General features: G+C 35.4%; 1 protein-coding gene across 1 annotated transcript in view; it reads right to left on the bottom strand.

Annotated features, from left to right (window-relative positions):
* Positions 1–3,264, bottom strand: part of LOC127947149 (transmembrane protein 178B-like) — a 7,255-nt gene extending 3,991 nt beyond the window's left edge. The window contains exons 1-2 of the mRNA XM_052544147.1: positions 2,523–3,264; positions 1,556–1,669 (exon numbers count right to left, since the gene is read on the bottom strand). Of these exons, the coding sequence (XP_052400107.1) occupies positions 1,556–1,669; positions 2,523–2,895 (487 nt within the window). The 5' untranslated portion in view covers positions 2,896–3,264. The remainder of the gene's footprint in view (positions 1–1,555; positions 1,670–2,522) is intronic.
* Between the last annotated feature and the right edge of the window lie 12,643 nt (positions 3,265–15,907).

The following is a 15,907-nucleotide window of genomic DNA, read 5'->3' as shown; positions in this document are numbered from 1 at the left end:
AAAATAAAACTCATTCTGTATGTTTTATAGGCGTTTAGAAAAATGGGGACATGGGTTATGTCCTCATAAGTCACCCTCTCCTTGTAATACCTGTGTCATACCCATGTCAGTTGTGTCCTGATATGTCACAAAAAAAAGAGCATGCATGCATGCATATAAAAACATCTGTAATTATTTCTGTATATCTTGTCTTTTAGGTATTATATACATAATTAACTATAAACATGTTCCACTAACATATAGCAACCACTCAGTGGTTCCAAACACTTGATGTCTTTATCTGTATTATTACTGTTAAGATGCTTTGAAAGAATCTGTATTGTATAAAGCACTATATATAAATGTGACTTGGCTTGAATCTGTGGCTTTAAAATTTCACTTCAAACTCTAAACTATTTAACATCTTCAAGCTTCTGAAGCTAATTTAAACTTTCTGGCCAGGCTTGCTAAAACCAACATAAGAGTTTGAATCAAGAAAAATTCAGGCATTCAATAAACTGAAATAATGTGCAGTTTAGCAAATTCATTGTGGAGTCATTTATCCATCTTTGCGTGAATAAATCATATTTGTTGTTTTAGATTTATGACAATTTAGGTATTGTCTTTTGCGCTATAAAATGTATACATGTATTTTTATTTAACTTTTCCTCATTGCTCTGTATCTTAGACTTTATGGCATAATATAATCCGTCACCTATTATGTCAGTCAATTGTTCGATTTATAAATTAAATTAAAAAAAAAATCTGAGTTAAATCATTAATAAAATAAAACACTTTTAGATTTAGGGTTTTGCAGTACGTATGTTAAATAAGAAGAGTTATGCACTTCAAGATTGTAATATCGTATGTGTTCTGGAAGGCCTGATAAATAGCCATCAAAGTCAAAACCAGGTACTAATTTAGAGAGAAAATGGATTAAATGGATTTAAACAATGTAAAACATGTTAAATGAAGCAGAGAGTGCACTGTTACTGATAGCTGTAACACTTTTATTTCAATAGTCCACTTTGGACATTCTTCTAACAGAAAGTAACTTCGCAACTACGTGTCAACTAGCACTTAGTAGAGTATTAGTAGACCGTCTGCTTAATATAAATAAAATAAAATAAATAGATGCATGCATTTAGCAGACGCTTTTATCCAAAGTGACTTATAGTACATTCAGGCTAACATTTATTACCTACTGTGTTCCCTGGGAATCAAACCCACAACCTTTTGCACTGCTAACACAATGCTATCCCACTGAGCCACAGGAACTCTAATATATTTTAATACTTTCTTTGTTAACTTATTTTCAATCTATACTAACCATAAACCTACCCTAACAGTCTACTCTGAGAGTAAGTAGACATGTAGTTGCTAATTAATAAGAATTAGTTGACATGTAGTTACAAAGTTACTTACAGTTAGTAGAATGTCTAAAGTGGACTATAAATTATAAAGTGAAACTTTAAATTATTTAATAAACAATCATCAGAGGTAATGTTAAGAGCTGTACTGTAGGTATAATACGTGTTACAATTCTGTAAATATAACATGCACTGATCTGACTTACGGAGAGCATGCCATTCGTCTTGTCTTATAGTTTTGGTGATGTTCACAGGCAGATTCCGTGGGATATTCGCTGAGAAATAGTAATATCTCACCGGCGTACAACGCTGAAGCAAACCTGAGAAAATTCATAGAAACAATCAGAAAACTCCAGTCATAATAGTGAAGATCAGTTTAGTGAAGATTAAATGGTACACGTGTGTTTGAAAGTCTGTGTGGAGAAATAACAAGCAGCAATTTAGACACATTTCACAGAAACATCAAAAAAAAAATTATATTTTATAAACATGTATTATTAAGAAGAGTGATTGTTGTCAACAAAAATAAGGCTCTTTATTGGCATCTATGGGTCCATAAAATCGGTTAGAATTTGATTGGATTTATGTTTTATTTCAGTAATGTATGTGTGGAAAATGCTTAGAAATCAAGCTGTTTATTTTAATAAAACATAGTCATAAAAATTCTATTTATCTTTGGCTAAGACCCAAAAGCCGCATCTCATTGCCCTGTAAGACTGTATAATTTACCACATTAAAGACAGAAATGTTTTAGAGGTGTGAAAAAGCATCAGTGCATTAAAAAAAATATATTTTTTTATCATTTTTAAAATCTATTTCTGCTTTCTGTTATTAGAGTAATCGAAAGTAACATGGAAAAGAAACAAATATAGTGTACCAGAGAGGGTTGTGTGTTTGCCCTTAATAAAAGGCCCTCGGGGTCTCTTAGACCACAAATGGATACCATTGCCCTGACATGCTCCATCTGTTTCTGTATTTTATCTGAAATGTGATGAATGTGTGAACATGAGCGTGTGTGGTTGGTGTTGATGTGAAAGATCAGCACCTTGGATAGCGCCAAACATTCTTCAACGCTCCTTTACACGTTCAACAGACACATAAACACACTACAGCTTTTAAACACCAACTTGGAATCTGGATACTGCTCACATGGGGACCATTCAGCATCATCACCTTTAAAAATCAGATTCTCGTTCTCCAGATCGAAGCCTTCTCGGTGGCATTTCCTCCACAGTCCGGTCGTGGTTGAGTTGTAGTGGCGGCTGCAGCGTGATTCCGTGACGGGCTCAGGGTGCGGGGATTCCCGCAGAAGAGCTCCGGGTTCGGGCTGACTCGCACCAGCTGCTTTTGATCGCATCCGGAGTGGAAGGTTTTGGTTGGAGATATATATGTATCCTGGGTCATTTCTCTTGCTGGCGTATTTTTTGCATCGGTCCCGGTGATTCCGCGCATCTGTTTCGTACCAGTAGTCCGTGCTGATGGCCATGGTCAAGAGCCCGATGGAACAGAAGGCCAGGAAGAGCCCCGACACCGTTAAAATCCTCATGATGCCCGCGGACAGCTGTCACGTCTTCCGCCGAACCCATATCATCCTAAACCCGGCATAACAGGACGATAAATAATCTGTTGGAGCTCTAGACCGACATGTTTGTGCCTCTGCTGCTGCTCGTTTTGAGTCGGGATGAAGGAGGACCAATGCCGACACTGGAGACTGCTGATGAAAGCGCATCCGGATTCGTCAGACAGCAGCTGTTATACCGCTGCCTCCATAAATATTCGAGCGAATCTGATCATGGATACAAATCCAAAAAGATTAAGCCTAATGTAGTCTAATGTAGGATTTTATTTTATTTTATTTTATTTATTTACACAAAAACCTTTCTTCTTCCTCCTCCTCTTCTTTTTGTAAAAAATAATCGCTTTGTCCTCAACTAGTCTTATCACGAATGGGAAATAATGTAGGATGTGGGAGACTGGGGCATGTTGTCACATGATTGCTTTCAAAAACCTATAGGTTTTATTGTTGTTGTTAGTAATAGTAGTAAAAAATCAATTCAAATCGACTTTTTACTAAATAAAATAATGAAATAAATGTAATGATAATAAAAAAAAAAAATTACAAACTCAAAAGAAAAAATCAGTTAAAAAAGAACAATTTGTGAAACTGTAATTTTAACTGTTTTAAATGTTTTTTGTTGTTGTTTTTTTGTTTGTTTTTTTGGTATTCATTTATTTTTATAATTTATTTGTTACATAAATCAGGATTGGCAAACAACTGTCCTGGAGAGATTTGCTCCAATCCTAATTAAACACAACTTGAACAAGCTGATCAAAGTCTAAGGGTTACCAGAGAACTACAGGTAGGTGAGTTTTTATCAAGGTTAAGGCAAAACTCTGCAGGACGTTAGCTCTCCATGACCGACGTTGCCCTGACAGTCATTATTATGCAGTTGATACACCTTAGCAAATATAAAGCTCCCACTCTTCTAGGTAGGCTTTCACACAGTTTTGGAGTATTTCTGATTATTTTGGTCTAAATGAGTCTACTCCACCAAACTACTGTTATAAGCATGAGCCCCGTCAGACTGGTCGGTGCGGAGGTGTTGCAACAATATATAGTGATATTCTCAATGTTACTCAGAAAACAGGATACAGGTTTAACTCTTTTGAAATACTTCTGCTTAATGTTACACTGTCAGATATGCAAAAGAGATCTCTCCTATCTCTTGCTCTGGCTACTGTGTATAGACCACCAAGGCTATATATACAGATTTCCTAAAACAATACCCATACATATACATGTACTAGACAAAAATGACTGGCAACATGGGCACTATTTTCTCTAATACATTAGAAGCTGTTTCCCCCATCGAAAAAGCTTAGAGAAAAAAAAAATACTGAGCTTATGGTAAAACAATAATACTCTCAAGAAAGAAACTCATAACCTTGAGTGCAAATGGAAAGAAACTGACTTGGAATTTTTTTAGAATTGCATGGAAAAACAGTATGTCCAGCTAAAGACAGATTCAAAAAACTGCTAGGGCAGAGCATATCCACAAACTCATTGAAAATAACCAAAACAATCCAAGGTTTTTATTTAGCACAGTGGCTAGATTAACAAATAACCAGACGCCACCACTGATCTATAATACAGAACCACCCAATCTAAATAAGCCCTCACAGTAATGACTTAAAAATAGATGACATCAGAAATACAATAACAAATTTAGATTCTACAGTGTCCAGTACTTCATTCATTGCACCCAAAGATAAACTGCAGTGCTTTACAAATATAGGACAGGAAGAGTTAAATAAACTTCCACTGAATCTAAACCAACAACATGTTTATTAGATCCTGTAGCCACTAAATTTCGGCGAGAGTTGTTAACTGAAACAGAAGAACCTCTTCTCAATATTATTAACTCATTGTTATTGTTAGATCACATCCCAAAACATTGGAGCTGGCTGTTATTAACCCTCTTATTAAGTAACCACAACTAGATCCTAATGAACTGGCAAATTACAGACCCATTTCAATTATTTTGATTATGTCTAAAATTTTTGAAAAGTTATGTCTGCTCAGTTGTGCTCCTTCTTGTGTAAAAAAGGGGAAAAAAAGATCTATATGAAGAATTATATGGAGACCCCACCATAGCACAGAATCTGCATTTCTTAAAATTACAAATGAGTCATCTTCATTTTCACCAGTATGGAGTGCCACAAGGATCTGTCCTAGGTCCTTTTCTATTTTCAATATACATGTTGCCCCTTGGTAATATTATTAGAAAATACAGGATAAGTTTCCACTGTTATGCTGATCATACCCTATATAGACTCTATATCTTAACAAGACCAGATGAATCTTTTAAATTATCTAAGCTAAAGGAGAGTAGTAAAAATGTCAAACATTGGAAGGCCAATCATTTTCTCCTATCAAATTTGGGTAAGGCAGAGATATTACTTATTGGACCAAAAAGCAGTGCACAGAATCTCTTGGATTACAATTTGCAACTAGACGGATGTACTGTTACTTCTTCTACAGTCAAAAATCTAGCTGTTATATTAGACAGCAACATGCCTTTTGAAAATCATATTTCTCATGTTACAACAGCATTCTTCTATCTTAGAAACATTGCCCAGATACGAAACATGTTATCTGTCACTGATGCAGAAAAGCTTGGCATCCCGTGGTAACTAGGAATTACACAAGCTTCAGTCTGGATCCAGCCCTTACAAAGACCTGAGATGACCAAACACCTGAGAAGAAATGATGCAAACCCCTCAAAGGACCTCAGATTATGCCAACCCTGAAACAACATAAACTACCAAATTTAACTACAAGTTTGATTGCAACATACAATAATTGCTGTTAATAGTGTTCATCGTTTATTTAATTACATCATTATTACGTTACGTCACTTAATTTTACCATACAATTATCCCATATGTACATCAATTTGACATAGTCATCACTGACAAGCTACTACTAAATAAATTGCAGATACTTATTTTTCTGTAATGACAGTTCAAAGTAGTTCATCATTGAATTCAGTGATGTCATCTCTGTTTAGTTAAAATTTTGTCTGTGCATTTATTTGCAATCAAATCAGCGATATCGCTGTAGATGAAGTGTACCCAACTAAGCAAGCCAGAGGCGACAGCGGCAAGGAACCGAAACTCCATTGATGACAGAATGGAGAAAAAAAATCTTGGGAGAGACCAGGCTTAGATGGGGGGCCAATTCTCCTCTGACCAGACGAAACCAGCAGTTCAATTCTAGGCTGCAGCAAAGTCAGATTTTGCAGAAGAATCATCTGTTTCCTGTGGTCTTGTCCTGGTGCTCCTCTGAGACAAGGTCTTTACAGGGGATCTGTATCTGGGGACTGGATATGGTGGCTACGGTGACCTCGGAATAAGAGAGAAACAGACTAATATTAGCGTAGATGCCACTCTTCTAATGATGTAGCAAGTACATCGGGTGTTATGGGAAGTGTTTCTGGTTCTGGTTTATCTAATTGATGCAGCCCAAAAATCCTTTAACAGATTTAGATATTAAAAGAATATTAGTATGTTATGTGTAAGCCAGGTTAAAGAGATGGGTCTTAATCTAAATTTAAACTGCAAGAGTGTGTCTGCCTCCCGAACAATGTTATTTAGGTTATTTCAGAGTTTAGGTGCCAAATAGGAAAATGATCTGCCGCCTGCAGTTGATTTTGATATTCTAGGTATTATGAGTTTTGAGAATGCAGAGGACATGGAGGATTATAATGTAACAGGAGCTCATTCAAATACTGAGGTGCTAAACCATCCAGGGCTTTATAAATAATAAGCAATATTTTAAAATCTATACGATGTTTGATAGGGAGCCAGTGCAGTGTTGACAGGGCCAGGCTTATATGGTCATACTTCCTGGTTCTAGTAAGAACTCTTGCTGCTGCATTTTGGACTAGCTGTAGTTTGTTTACTAAGCGTGCAGAACAACCACCCAATAAAGCATTACAATAATCTAACCTTGATGTCATAAATGCATGGATTAACATCTCTCCATTTGACAATGAGAGCATAGGCCGTAATTTAGATATATTTTTTTAGATGGACAAATGCAGTTTTACAAATGGTAGAAACATGGCTTTCTAAGGAAAGATTGCGATCAAATAGCACACCTAGGATTTTAACTGATGACGAAGAATTGACAGATCAGCCATCAAGTCTTAGACAATGTTCTAGGTTATTACATGCAGAGTTTTTAAGTCCTATAACTAACACCTCTGTTTTTTTTTTTTTCCAGAATTTAGCATAAGGAATTACTCGTCATCCAGTTTTTTATATCGACTATTCCTTTTAATTAGTTTTTCAAATTGGTGTGTTTCACCGGGCCGCGAAGAAATATAGAGCTGAGTATCATCAGTATACAAGTGAAAGTTAACACCATGTTTCCTGATGATATCTCCCAAGGGAAACATATAAAGCGTGAAGAGTAGCGGCCCTAGTACTGAGCCTTGAGGTACTCCATACTGAACTTGTGATCGATATGATACATCTTCATTCACTGCTACGAACTGATGGCGGTCATATAAGTACGATTTAAACCATGCTAATGCACTTCCACTGATGCCAACAAAGTGTTCAAGTCTATGCAAAAGAATGTTGTGGTCAATTGTGTCAAACGCAGCACTAAGATCCAATAGAACTAATAGAGAGATACAACCACGATCAGATGATAAGAGCAGGTCATTTGTAACTCTAAGGAGAGCAGTCTCAGTACTATGATACAGTCTAAATCCTGACTGGAAAAATGGAAATCCTCACAGATACCATTTTTCGCTAAGAAGGAATATAATTGTGAGGATACTAGCTTTTCTAGTATCTTGGACAGAAAATGTAGATTCAAGATTGGTCTATAATTGACTAGTTCTTTGGGTCAAGTTGTGTTTTTTTGATGAGAGAATTAATAACATCCAGTTTAAAGGTTTTGGGGACATATCCTAATGAAAATGAGGAATTAATAATAGTCAGAAGAGGATCTATGACTTTTGGAAGCACCTCTTTTAGAAGCCGTAGATGGTACAGGGTCTAGCATACATGTTGTTCGTTTAGATGATTTAACAATTTATACAATTCTTCCTCTCCTATAGTAGAGAATGAGTGGAACTGTTTCTTAGGGGGTCTATAATGCACTGTCTGATGTGATAACGTAGCTGACGGCTGAATGGTTAAAATTTTATCTCTAAATGTATCAATTTTAGAAGTAAAGTAGTTCATAAAGTCATTACTGCTGTGATGTTGGGAAATGTCAACACTTGTTGGGGCTTTATTTTTCGTTAATTTAGCCACTGTATTGAATAAATACATGGGGTTGTGTTTATTTTCTTCTAAAAGAGAAGAAAAGTAATCGGATCTAGCAGCATGTGCTTCAGCACACTGTGAACTGCTGCTGTTTCTAAACAGCTCCACTTTCCAGTAATACCCCTTACAGTTGACTGTGGAATATCTAATCGCAAGTGGAATCCGTTCACAGTACTACGGCTGAATACTCTGAACTCTTCAGAACAATCCATTCTTCACAAATGTTTGTAATTTCAGACTGACTGGCTATGTGGTTGATTTTATACACCTGTGGAAATGGATCCAATTGAAACACCTGAATTCATAATGTCCTTAAACAGTTTGTCCATATATTGTATGACCTGAAATAATTATTCTGACAGTCACCCATTAGTGCAGTTTTATACATTATGAATTTACCTATAAATCTAAAACTGAAGTTGTTTATTTATTTATTTGTATCATTATTATTATTTTTAGTAGCAATATTAGTAATCGTAGTGGTAGTAGTAGATTTGTGGTCACTTTCATGTAGGTTCAGCATGGTTACATTGCCCTGGTATACATGAAAGAGTAATTTAACCAGCTTGTGACATGCTCAAGATACTCTTTATTGCCAGATGATGGTGGTAGAACATTAGTACTGCTCTCCTTGGCATGTTCAACACTTGTAAACTCCATACTGGATCACTACAGTTGAGCCATGATCCTTTAGCTCTTAGCTTTGATGACTATCAGAAGTTCTTCATCCTCTGAAGGTTGTCACTAGGGAAATGAAAATAATGGGTCTTCAACAGTTATTTTTAGCATCTTTTTTCAAAAAAAAAAAAAAAAAAGACCTATTTATCTCTGTTTGGAGTTCCTACGTTTCTACGTGGTTATTTAGAGAAAGTGTATATTGGTTTGTGGGTTCTTTAAAGCAATTTAATTAAATCATTTTACATATATTTTTAGCTCATGACACAATAAAAATTATTTTAAAACTGCTTTACAAAGAATGATGCATTACAGTCCCCAGCAAGCAAGACAAAGACAACAAATACATAAAAACTCCCCAGGATAAGGTGAGATACAGTAAGGTACGATAGGAAGCCACTTTGGGAGAAACCGACATCCAGTTTGGGAATTCCACCTCACCTGACTGGCATGTTTCAACAAATTTATTCAAACATAAAGGACTGATAATGAGAAACATCCTCTTTTGGTGGCAGATACTGGTTAAGATATGACACTGATTGTGATACATGCAGATGAGGAGGTGCTGTGGAGTTTAAAAAGGGCAAGGTCAGAGCTAATGAACCTCAAAATTGGTCTTCTAAAGGTATGGTTTTTCGAGAAGCTGAAGAAGTTATATAAGTGTTCGGTAACACTTTAGAATAAGGTTCCATTAGTTAATGTTAGTTAATGTATTAATTAACATGAACAAGCAATGAATAATACATTTATTACTGTATTTATTCATCTTCGTTAATGTTACTTAATGAAAATAAAGTTATTCATTGTTAGTTCATGGTAATTCACAGTGCATTAACTAATGTTAACAAGCACAACTTTTGATTTAAATAATGCATTAGTAAATGTTGAAATTAACATGAACTAAGACTTATAAATGCTGTAGAAGGATTGTTCTTGCTTAGTTCATGTTAACGAAAGTAGTTAACTAACATTAACTAATGGAACCTTATTCCAAAGTGTTACCAAGTGTTCTCTTTTATATTGATAGACCAGACCATTAGCAGTTTTTATATGTAAGAAAATGAGAAAGCGCTATGTAACAGTACATGTAACCAATGGAAAGGAGATTGGAATGTACCTGACAGTACATTGTAATAATCAGCTCTAGTTATGAATACATGGACAACTTAAACAGCATCATAATAGGAAGACAATGTTCTGAACTAACTGTAACATCTGAGTTAGAAACTCTTAAACATTAGATGTCATTTTCACAAAAAATTATCTGGACAAAGTTTTGTTTTGATCCTGGAAATTACTTACTATTTGTGTTAAATCTCCTTAATGCAATCCACCAATTAAAAAACTTTGAAATGTGACTTTATCTGGAGAAAATCTGCAAAGTAATTACATTCTGTCTAATAATAACACCAAAGCGAAGCATACAAAGAGAACAACAAAGGGCCCAAGACTGAGCCTTGTTGCATACCATACCTGTGGTAAAGGGATCATATGATGTCATTTAAATTTTACCTTTCTCTTTGGAGTGTTACAAGCTCTTGGTGCATAAATAAGATCTGTAAATTTGCAAAGACTAAAGTCTCAAATACAAAACGATATTCTTTATAAAAGTTAAGAGTCAACCACACATACCTAAAACATCTCATTTAACACGCCCCCACATGTCTACATCACGATGTTGGAAGATTTGCATAACGCCGCCCATGCAAAGAAAGAAGGCTTAACTTTTATTCTCGCTGTTGCAGCCACCATTTTGTGGAGACGTTGTGTGTTTCCCTGTGAAAGCGAAACTACTTTGTTTGGCCCATCCAAAAGAGAACACAAGTAGAAATCAGTGGTTAAGCTGTATTTATAACACTGTTCTGGAACAGTTCAACCTGAATATTCAGATGTGTGCAGCGCATTTTATGGAGAATGACAACTGTTTCATGGGAGAGTAGCCTACAATACAGTGTCTCTTTCTATAAAGTGGGGCAATTCCAACTTTGCAAGGACAGTCTGGCGCTTCTGACTCACAGCCTGTAAGTACATTTTAATATTTAAAGAATTTGCCACTGACGATTCAAAATCTAGTTTTGAGCAATAAAGAGTATCGCTTTTTGTTTGTTATTTTTCCGATCACAAATGTAGGCATGATTTTATGTTTACACAGTGTGATATGAAACACAATGCATAAAAAAGATTATAATCAGTAATTATGTCCCCACATGATGCAACATTACCTTGTTTATTATTAATTATTATTTTTGTCTCGGCGCTCCTACCGGGTCACGCATCAAAGTTCTGTCACACACTTGAGGAATTCGACCAATCATAATGCACTGAATAGCTGGCCAGTCAGAGCACACCTTGCTTTTTTTTTTTTTAAATGATGAGCTTTGTAAAAATCAATGGTATAGAGGAGCAGCAATAATGTACCTTATGTGGAAAATATATAGATATTTATTTAACCTTGAACCACATAACACACATTGCTTTACACAGAATACACAAAATAATGTTCTTTTTAGCAATGTCATATGACCATTTTAATCAGACAGCTCATTTTCACAATAAAATCATGTGGTTGACCAGTACATTATTTTTTTTTTTCTGTAGAACTAGGAAATAAAAAAAGATCTATGTGGAACTTAACAATGTTCTCCTATAACATCATGCTGAAAAAAAAAAAATATTCCATATGAAACTAATTTTTTTTAATGTTATTTCACAAGGCAACATTTTCATTTTTACTGTATAATTACTAAGAATCTTGCTGGATTTCCAGTATGAACAGTGTTAATGTATGTTTGTGAAAGAACTGAAGATGAGAGAAAGTGAGAAAAACCTGTTCAAATGTGTGGCTAGTCAGAGTGCAGTGTGGTTATGATGGCTGCAGTGGCTGAAACCTACAGGAAGTTTGTTCACAGAGATAATAACCAAGTCATCCAGCTGTCATCTCATTTTTGTTACGGTCATTCCGCTTGACTCTCTCATCATGCCCTGTATGTATGTGTATGTGTATTAGATGTATGGTATATTTGTTACCTTAAATGCTGTGCTTTTATATTTGAGATAGCAATTTTTAAGGTACTTAAGTTAGAAATTAGGCTTGAAAATAAAGATTTGATTTATTTTTTATCTATGAATGTTGACTGTCAACTTCAAGACATCAAATTTAACATCACAACAAAAGATGTGCAATATTATTAACATTTAGGACATGTTTGAATTCAGCATACAGTCCTAATTTGTGTAATTTTGTAATTGTCTATGGGAAAAATATAATAAAATAAATAAATAAATGCATAAATGAATAAACATCAAAATTAAATATATGAAATCAAATCAAATATAAAAACTTCTCCAGAATACAGGTTTAGAATAAAGATGATTACAAAATTACCTTAAATAATTTAATTAATGATTTTTATATAGTTTTTATTTTTACTACAACTGATTCTATATCAGATTATGTCAAAACTATGATTTTAGTTACAGTCAAAAAGCAAGACCTCTGATGTGGCACAGGTCAAAATCACAATTTTAACAGGGTTTGAACAGCACCACACAATGGGTTACCTACAAAAAGCACACAAAAGGCTGTCATTTTCTAAAAATCCTAATTTGATATATTTTTCATGTATCTATATCGATAAACATATCAGTGCTATCAGAATGACAAGTCCTTGGATCATTCACTGAAAAAACAAGTACAATATACTTAAATATATGTGTGCAAAAACTTGCAAAAGAAAAATTATGTCAAATTTAAGTAAGGAATTCAGTAAAATCTAAGTTTTGTAAAATGAATTATTTTTGAGTAATTTTGATTTCTGAAAATGCAAGAACAAGGAAACAAACAGTCAGAAAGACGAGGAGTAAAGATGCATGGTGAAAGGTTAGGAAGGCAAAACAGAGGAAGAGACAGAAGAGTCCAAAGACATAAGGGCATTTCTGAGAAAATGAGGGCCACTATTGTGGAATAAAGAGACCACTTCACTGCCTAGAGAACACTAGAGAGATCAGTTCAAAACGTTGCTATAAAAACCTCTGTTTTATTCCGAAACAGCATTGTTAGGATTCATTTTTAATCTTTAAGCTTTAAGAAAAGTTTACTTTAATAACACTACTGCAAAGAGATCTTCAGTAGATGAGAAGTTCAAATACCAAATAACTGAATATAAACACACCATACAGTATACTGTCATTTACTGTAGAGTAGAAAATAAATAAAATAACTCATCATACTCTGCCAAACTGCATTACAGTGTTGGTAATGACCTTATTTTATATTACTTTCTCTACTTCCTAAAAAATACAGTACATGTAAAAGTACTTGGCTACAAATCAATTGAACAGTTATGACCGGGTGTGCACATCACAGAGGACCTCTCCTGGACTGAAAACACAGCAGCACTGGCCAAGAAAGCACAGCAGTGTATCTACTTCCTCCGCAAACTGAGAAGAGCCAGAGCCCCGGCCCCATCATGTACACCTTCTGCAGAGGCACCATCGAGAGCATCCTGTCGAGCTGCATCACTGTGTGGTATGGCGCCTGCAACGCGTCCTGCTGAAAGACTCTGCAACGCATAGAGAGAGCAGCTGAGAAGATCATTGGTGTCTCTCTCCCCTCCCTCCAAGACATGTAACCCGTCTCACCCGTAAAGCCCTCTGCATCACAGGTGATCCCACCCACCCATCACACAGCTTCTTCAGCCTGCTGCCATCAGGGAGGAGACTGCGGAGTCTCCAGGCCAGGACCAGCAGACTGAAGGACAGCTTCATCCCCCCCCACCCCCCCCCCCCCCCAGCTTTATCCCCATGCACCACTGAACTCTGAACTTTTTTTTTTTTACATTACCTTATTTGCATATTTGTATAGTTGTATTTTATATTTTATATGTTCTACTGTTAGTGTTACTGTATGCACAAAGGGTCTGAGAGACACTTATATGGAAGAATTTACAATGAAGCAGACTTGACCTGACTTGAGTTTGTGGGTCTACAACATGTGCTACAGTTACAGTACTGTTTTCCAGTATTAACTGCTCACAAGGTGCATCTCTGAACTATTTAAGAGGACCCCTTCATTGGTCAAATTCAAGATTTACCTGTGCAATTCATCAATTCAGGACACATTTACAAAAAAAGTCAACTAGTTCAGCCATTTTGCATTTAATGACTTATGCAACTAACTAATGCATAGATGTTTTTGGGGTAATTCAACAGAGAAGCAGGAAAATGTATTTTGAGCAACATGTCATAAGCAATTGATAATGTAGGAAACTGCATAAGTGTACCAAAGCATTGGAAATGTGTTCAGAAGAATGAGAAATTGCTTTTATGATTTGCACAGCTGACTAGATGATGTGGAGGGTGAATTTTCTTTTTTTTTTTTTTTTTTTTTTTTTTGAGAATCACAATTGTGATCTGAGAAGTGTGCCAAAGGGAGTGAATAAGAAAAGTGTTTTGTGAGTGATTACTGTTAACAATATAACAAAACATCTCAATTTCTCAACTGTTCTCAAGCTTAATGATGGTGCTGCTCTAGACCAAGACAGTTAGAGAGCTCCTCAAGGACTGTTGTGCAACAGAGACAGTGACTGTGTGTGTGTGTGTGTGTGTGTGTGTGTGTGTGTGTGTGTGAGAGAGAGAGAGAGAGAGAGAGTGCGTGTGTGTGCAGATGTAACGGACTTCCTGTGGTGCCTGAAAATACCCTGCAATGCACTATTGGGAAAACATGAGAACACACAGACTCTAAAAACGCTCGGGTTCCCGCTCAGGAGTCACAATGCACTGGTCAGCTTGTTAAAAACAGTCCTGTCAAAACAGCATTATATATAATTCATTTTGAAATCAGAATCAACCATTCGAGAGGACAAACATTAAATCATCTGATTTCTTCTTCCAAGCTCATTTATTATAGAGTTTGAATCTCCATAAGGGTTTTTTTTTTTAATCCAAAAATAAAAGACTTTCAGAGTACTCAACTCCAGAAAAGAGATGACATTACACAAGTGTCCATAAAAGTCTTTCACATTCACATTTTGGGGAAGTGAATGTGAAAACTCCAAACTTCCCCATTTACTTTGTGTGTGTGTGTGTGTGTTTGCATGTTCATGGAGTGTTTTCAATAAGCCTGACATGTATTTAAAGTATTCTATTCAAAATAGAGGACAGTTAATTTGACAAATTGTAACAAAGAAATGGCAAGTAATTCATTGTAATAAACATGATATATTAAAGTAGCATGACTGAAATAGTATTTTCTTGCAGAATGTACTCCAAAAGCATTTGTCTTATTTAAAGTTCTAGATTTTTTTTTTTTTTTTTTTTTTTTTTTGGTAAGTGTAGAAAGATATTTTTCCACTTTGAAAACAATGCCGGAAACACACCTAATGTCAGTCGAGTTTTGCATATGAATATCCAAGCAAACACAGAATAATGCATTTGTCTATGCTGCAATAGTAGTTGCTTCCTCAAACCCTGCGATAACAGTGTGAAGCTTTGATTAAAACGGGAACAAAGCTCTCTCAGAACTTCACTTTGGGTGAACGCTGAAGTTTATGATTCTCAGACAATAGCGCATGTAAAAATTTCCCTTTGATTGACTGACTCAAGGCCACAACACAAAGCCTATTTACTCAACAACTCAGAAACACAGTTACAAAAATATAAGTGTTTTTCTTTAGCTTTGCTCATAGTGTTATAATTATGAATGTACTGTATTACACAAAAGAACAACGGTGCATTAACTACAATCCATGAATAAATCTTGAAGTGATGAAAATAGTAAAAAATTCTAGAACAGAAAGTTTTATGTACTTTTATGTACAGTAGGTAGGCCTGGAGTTTGCACACAACTTATTAAATAATCTTTCTGAAATCAGTCAAATGTATCATCTGACAAACTTTACTAAAGAATTATTAAAACATTAAAGAGATGGTGGAGATACACATCCGATAAAGCCAACCCATCTACTGGATAACGATTGGCCGAAATCCCTTAACAGTGTCATAAATGAAAAATCACGAGTCGTCGCCACATTTGACCT

This window comes from Carassius gibelio, chromosome A25, assembly GCF_023724105.1.
Source record: "Carassius gibelio isolate Cgi1373 ecotype wild population from Czech Republic chromosome A25, carGib1.2-hapl.c, whole genome shotgun sequence".
In the NCBI taxonomy this organism is placed as follows: Eukaryota; Metazoa; Chordata; class Actinopteri; order Cypriniformes; family Cyprinidae; genus Carassius; species Carassius gibelio.
Note: the sequence above shows the minus strand (reverse complement) of the source record. Positions and strands in the feature narration are given on the sequence as shown.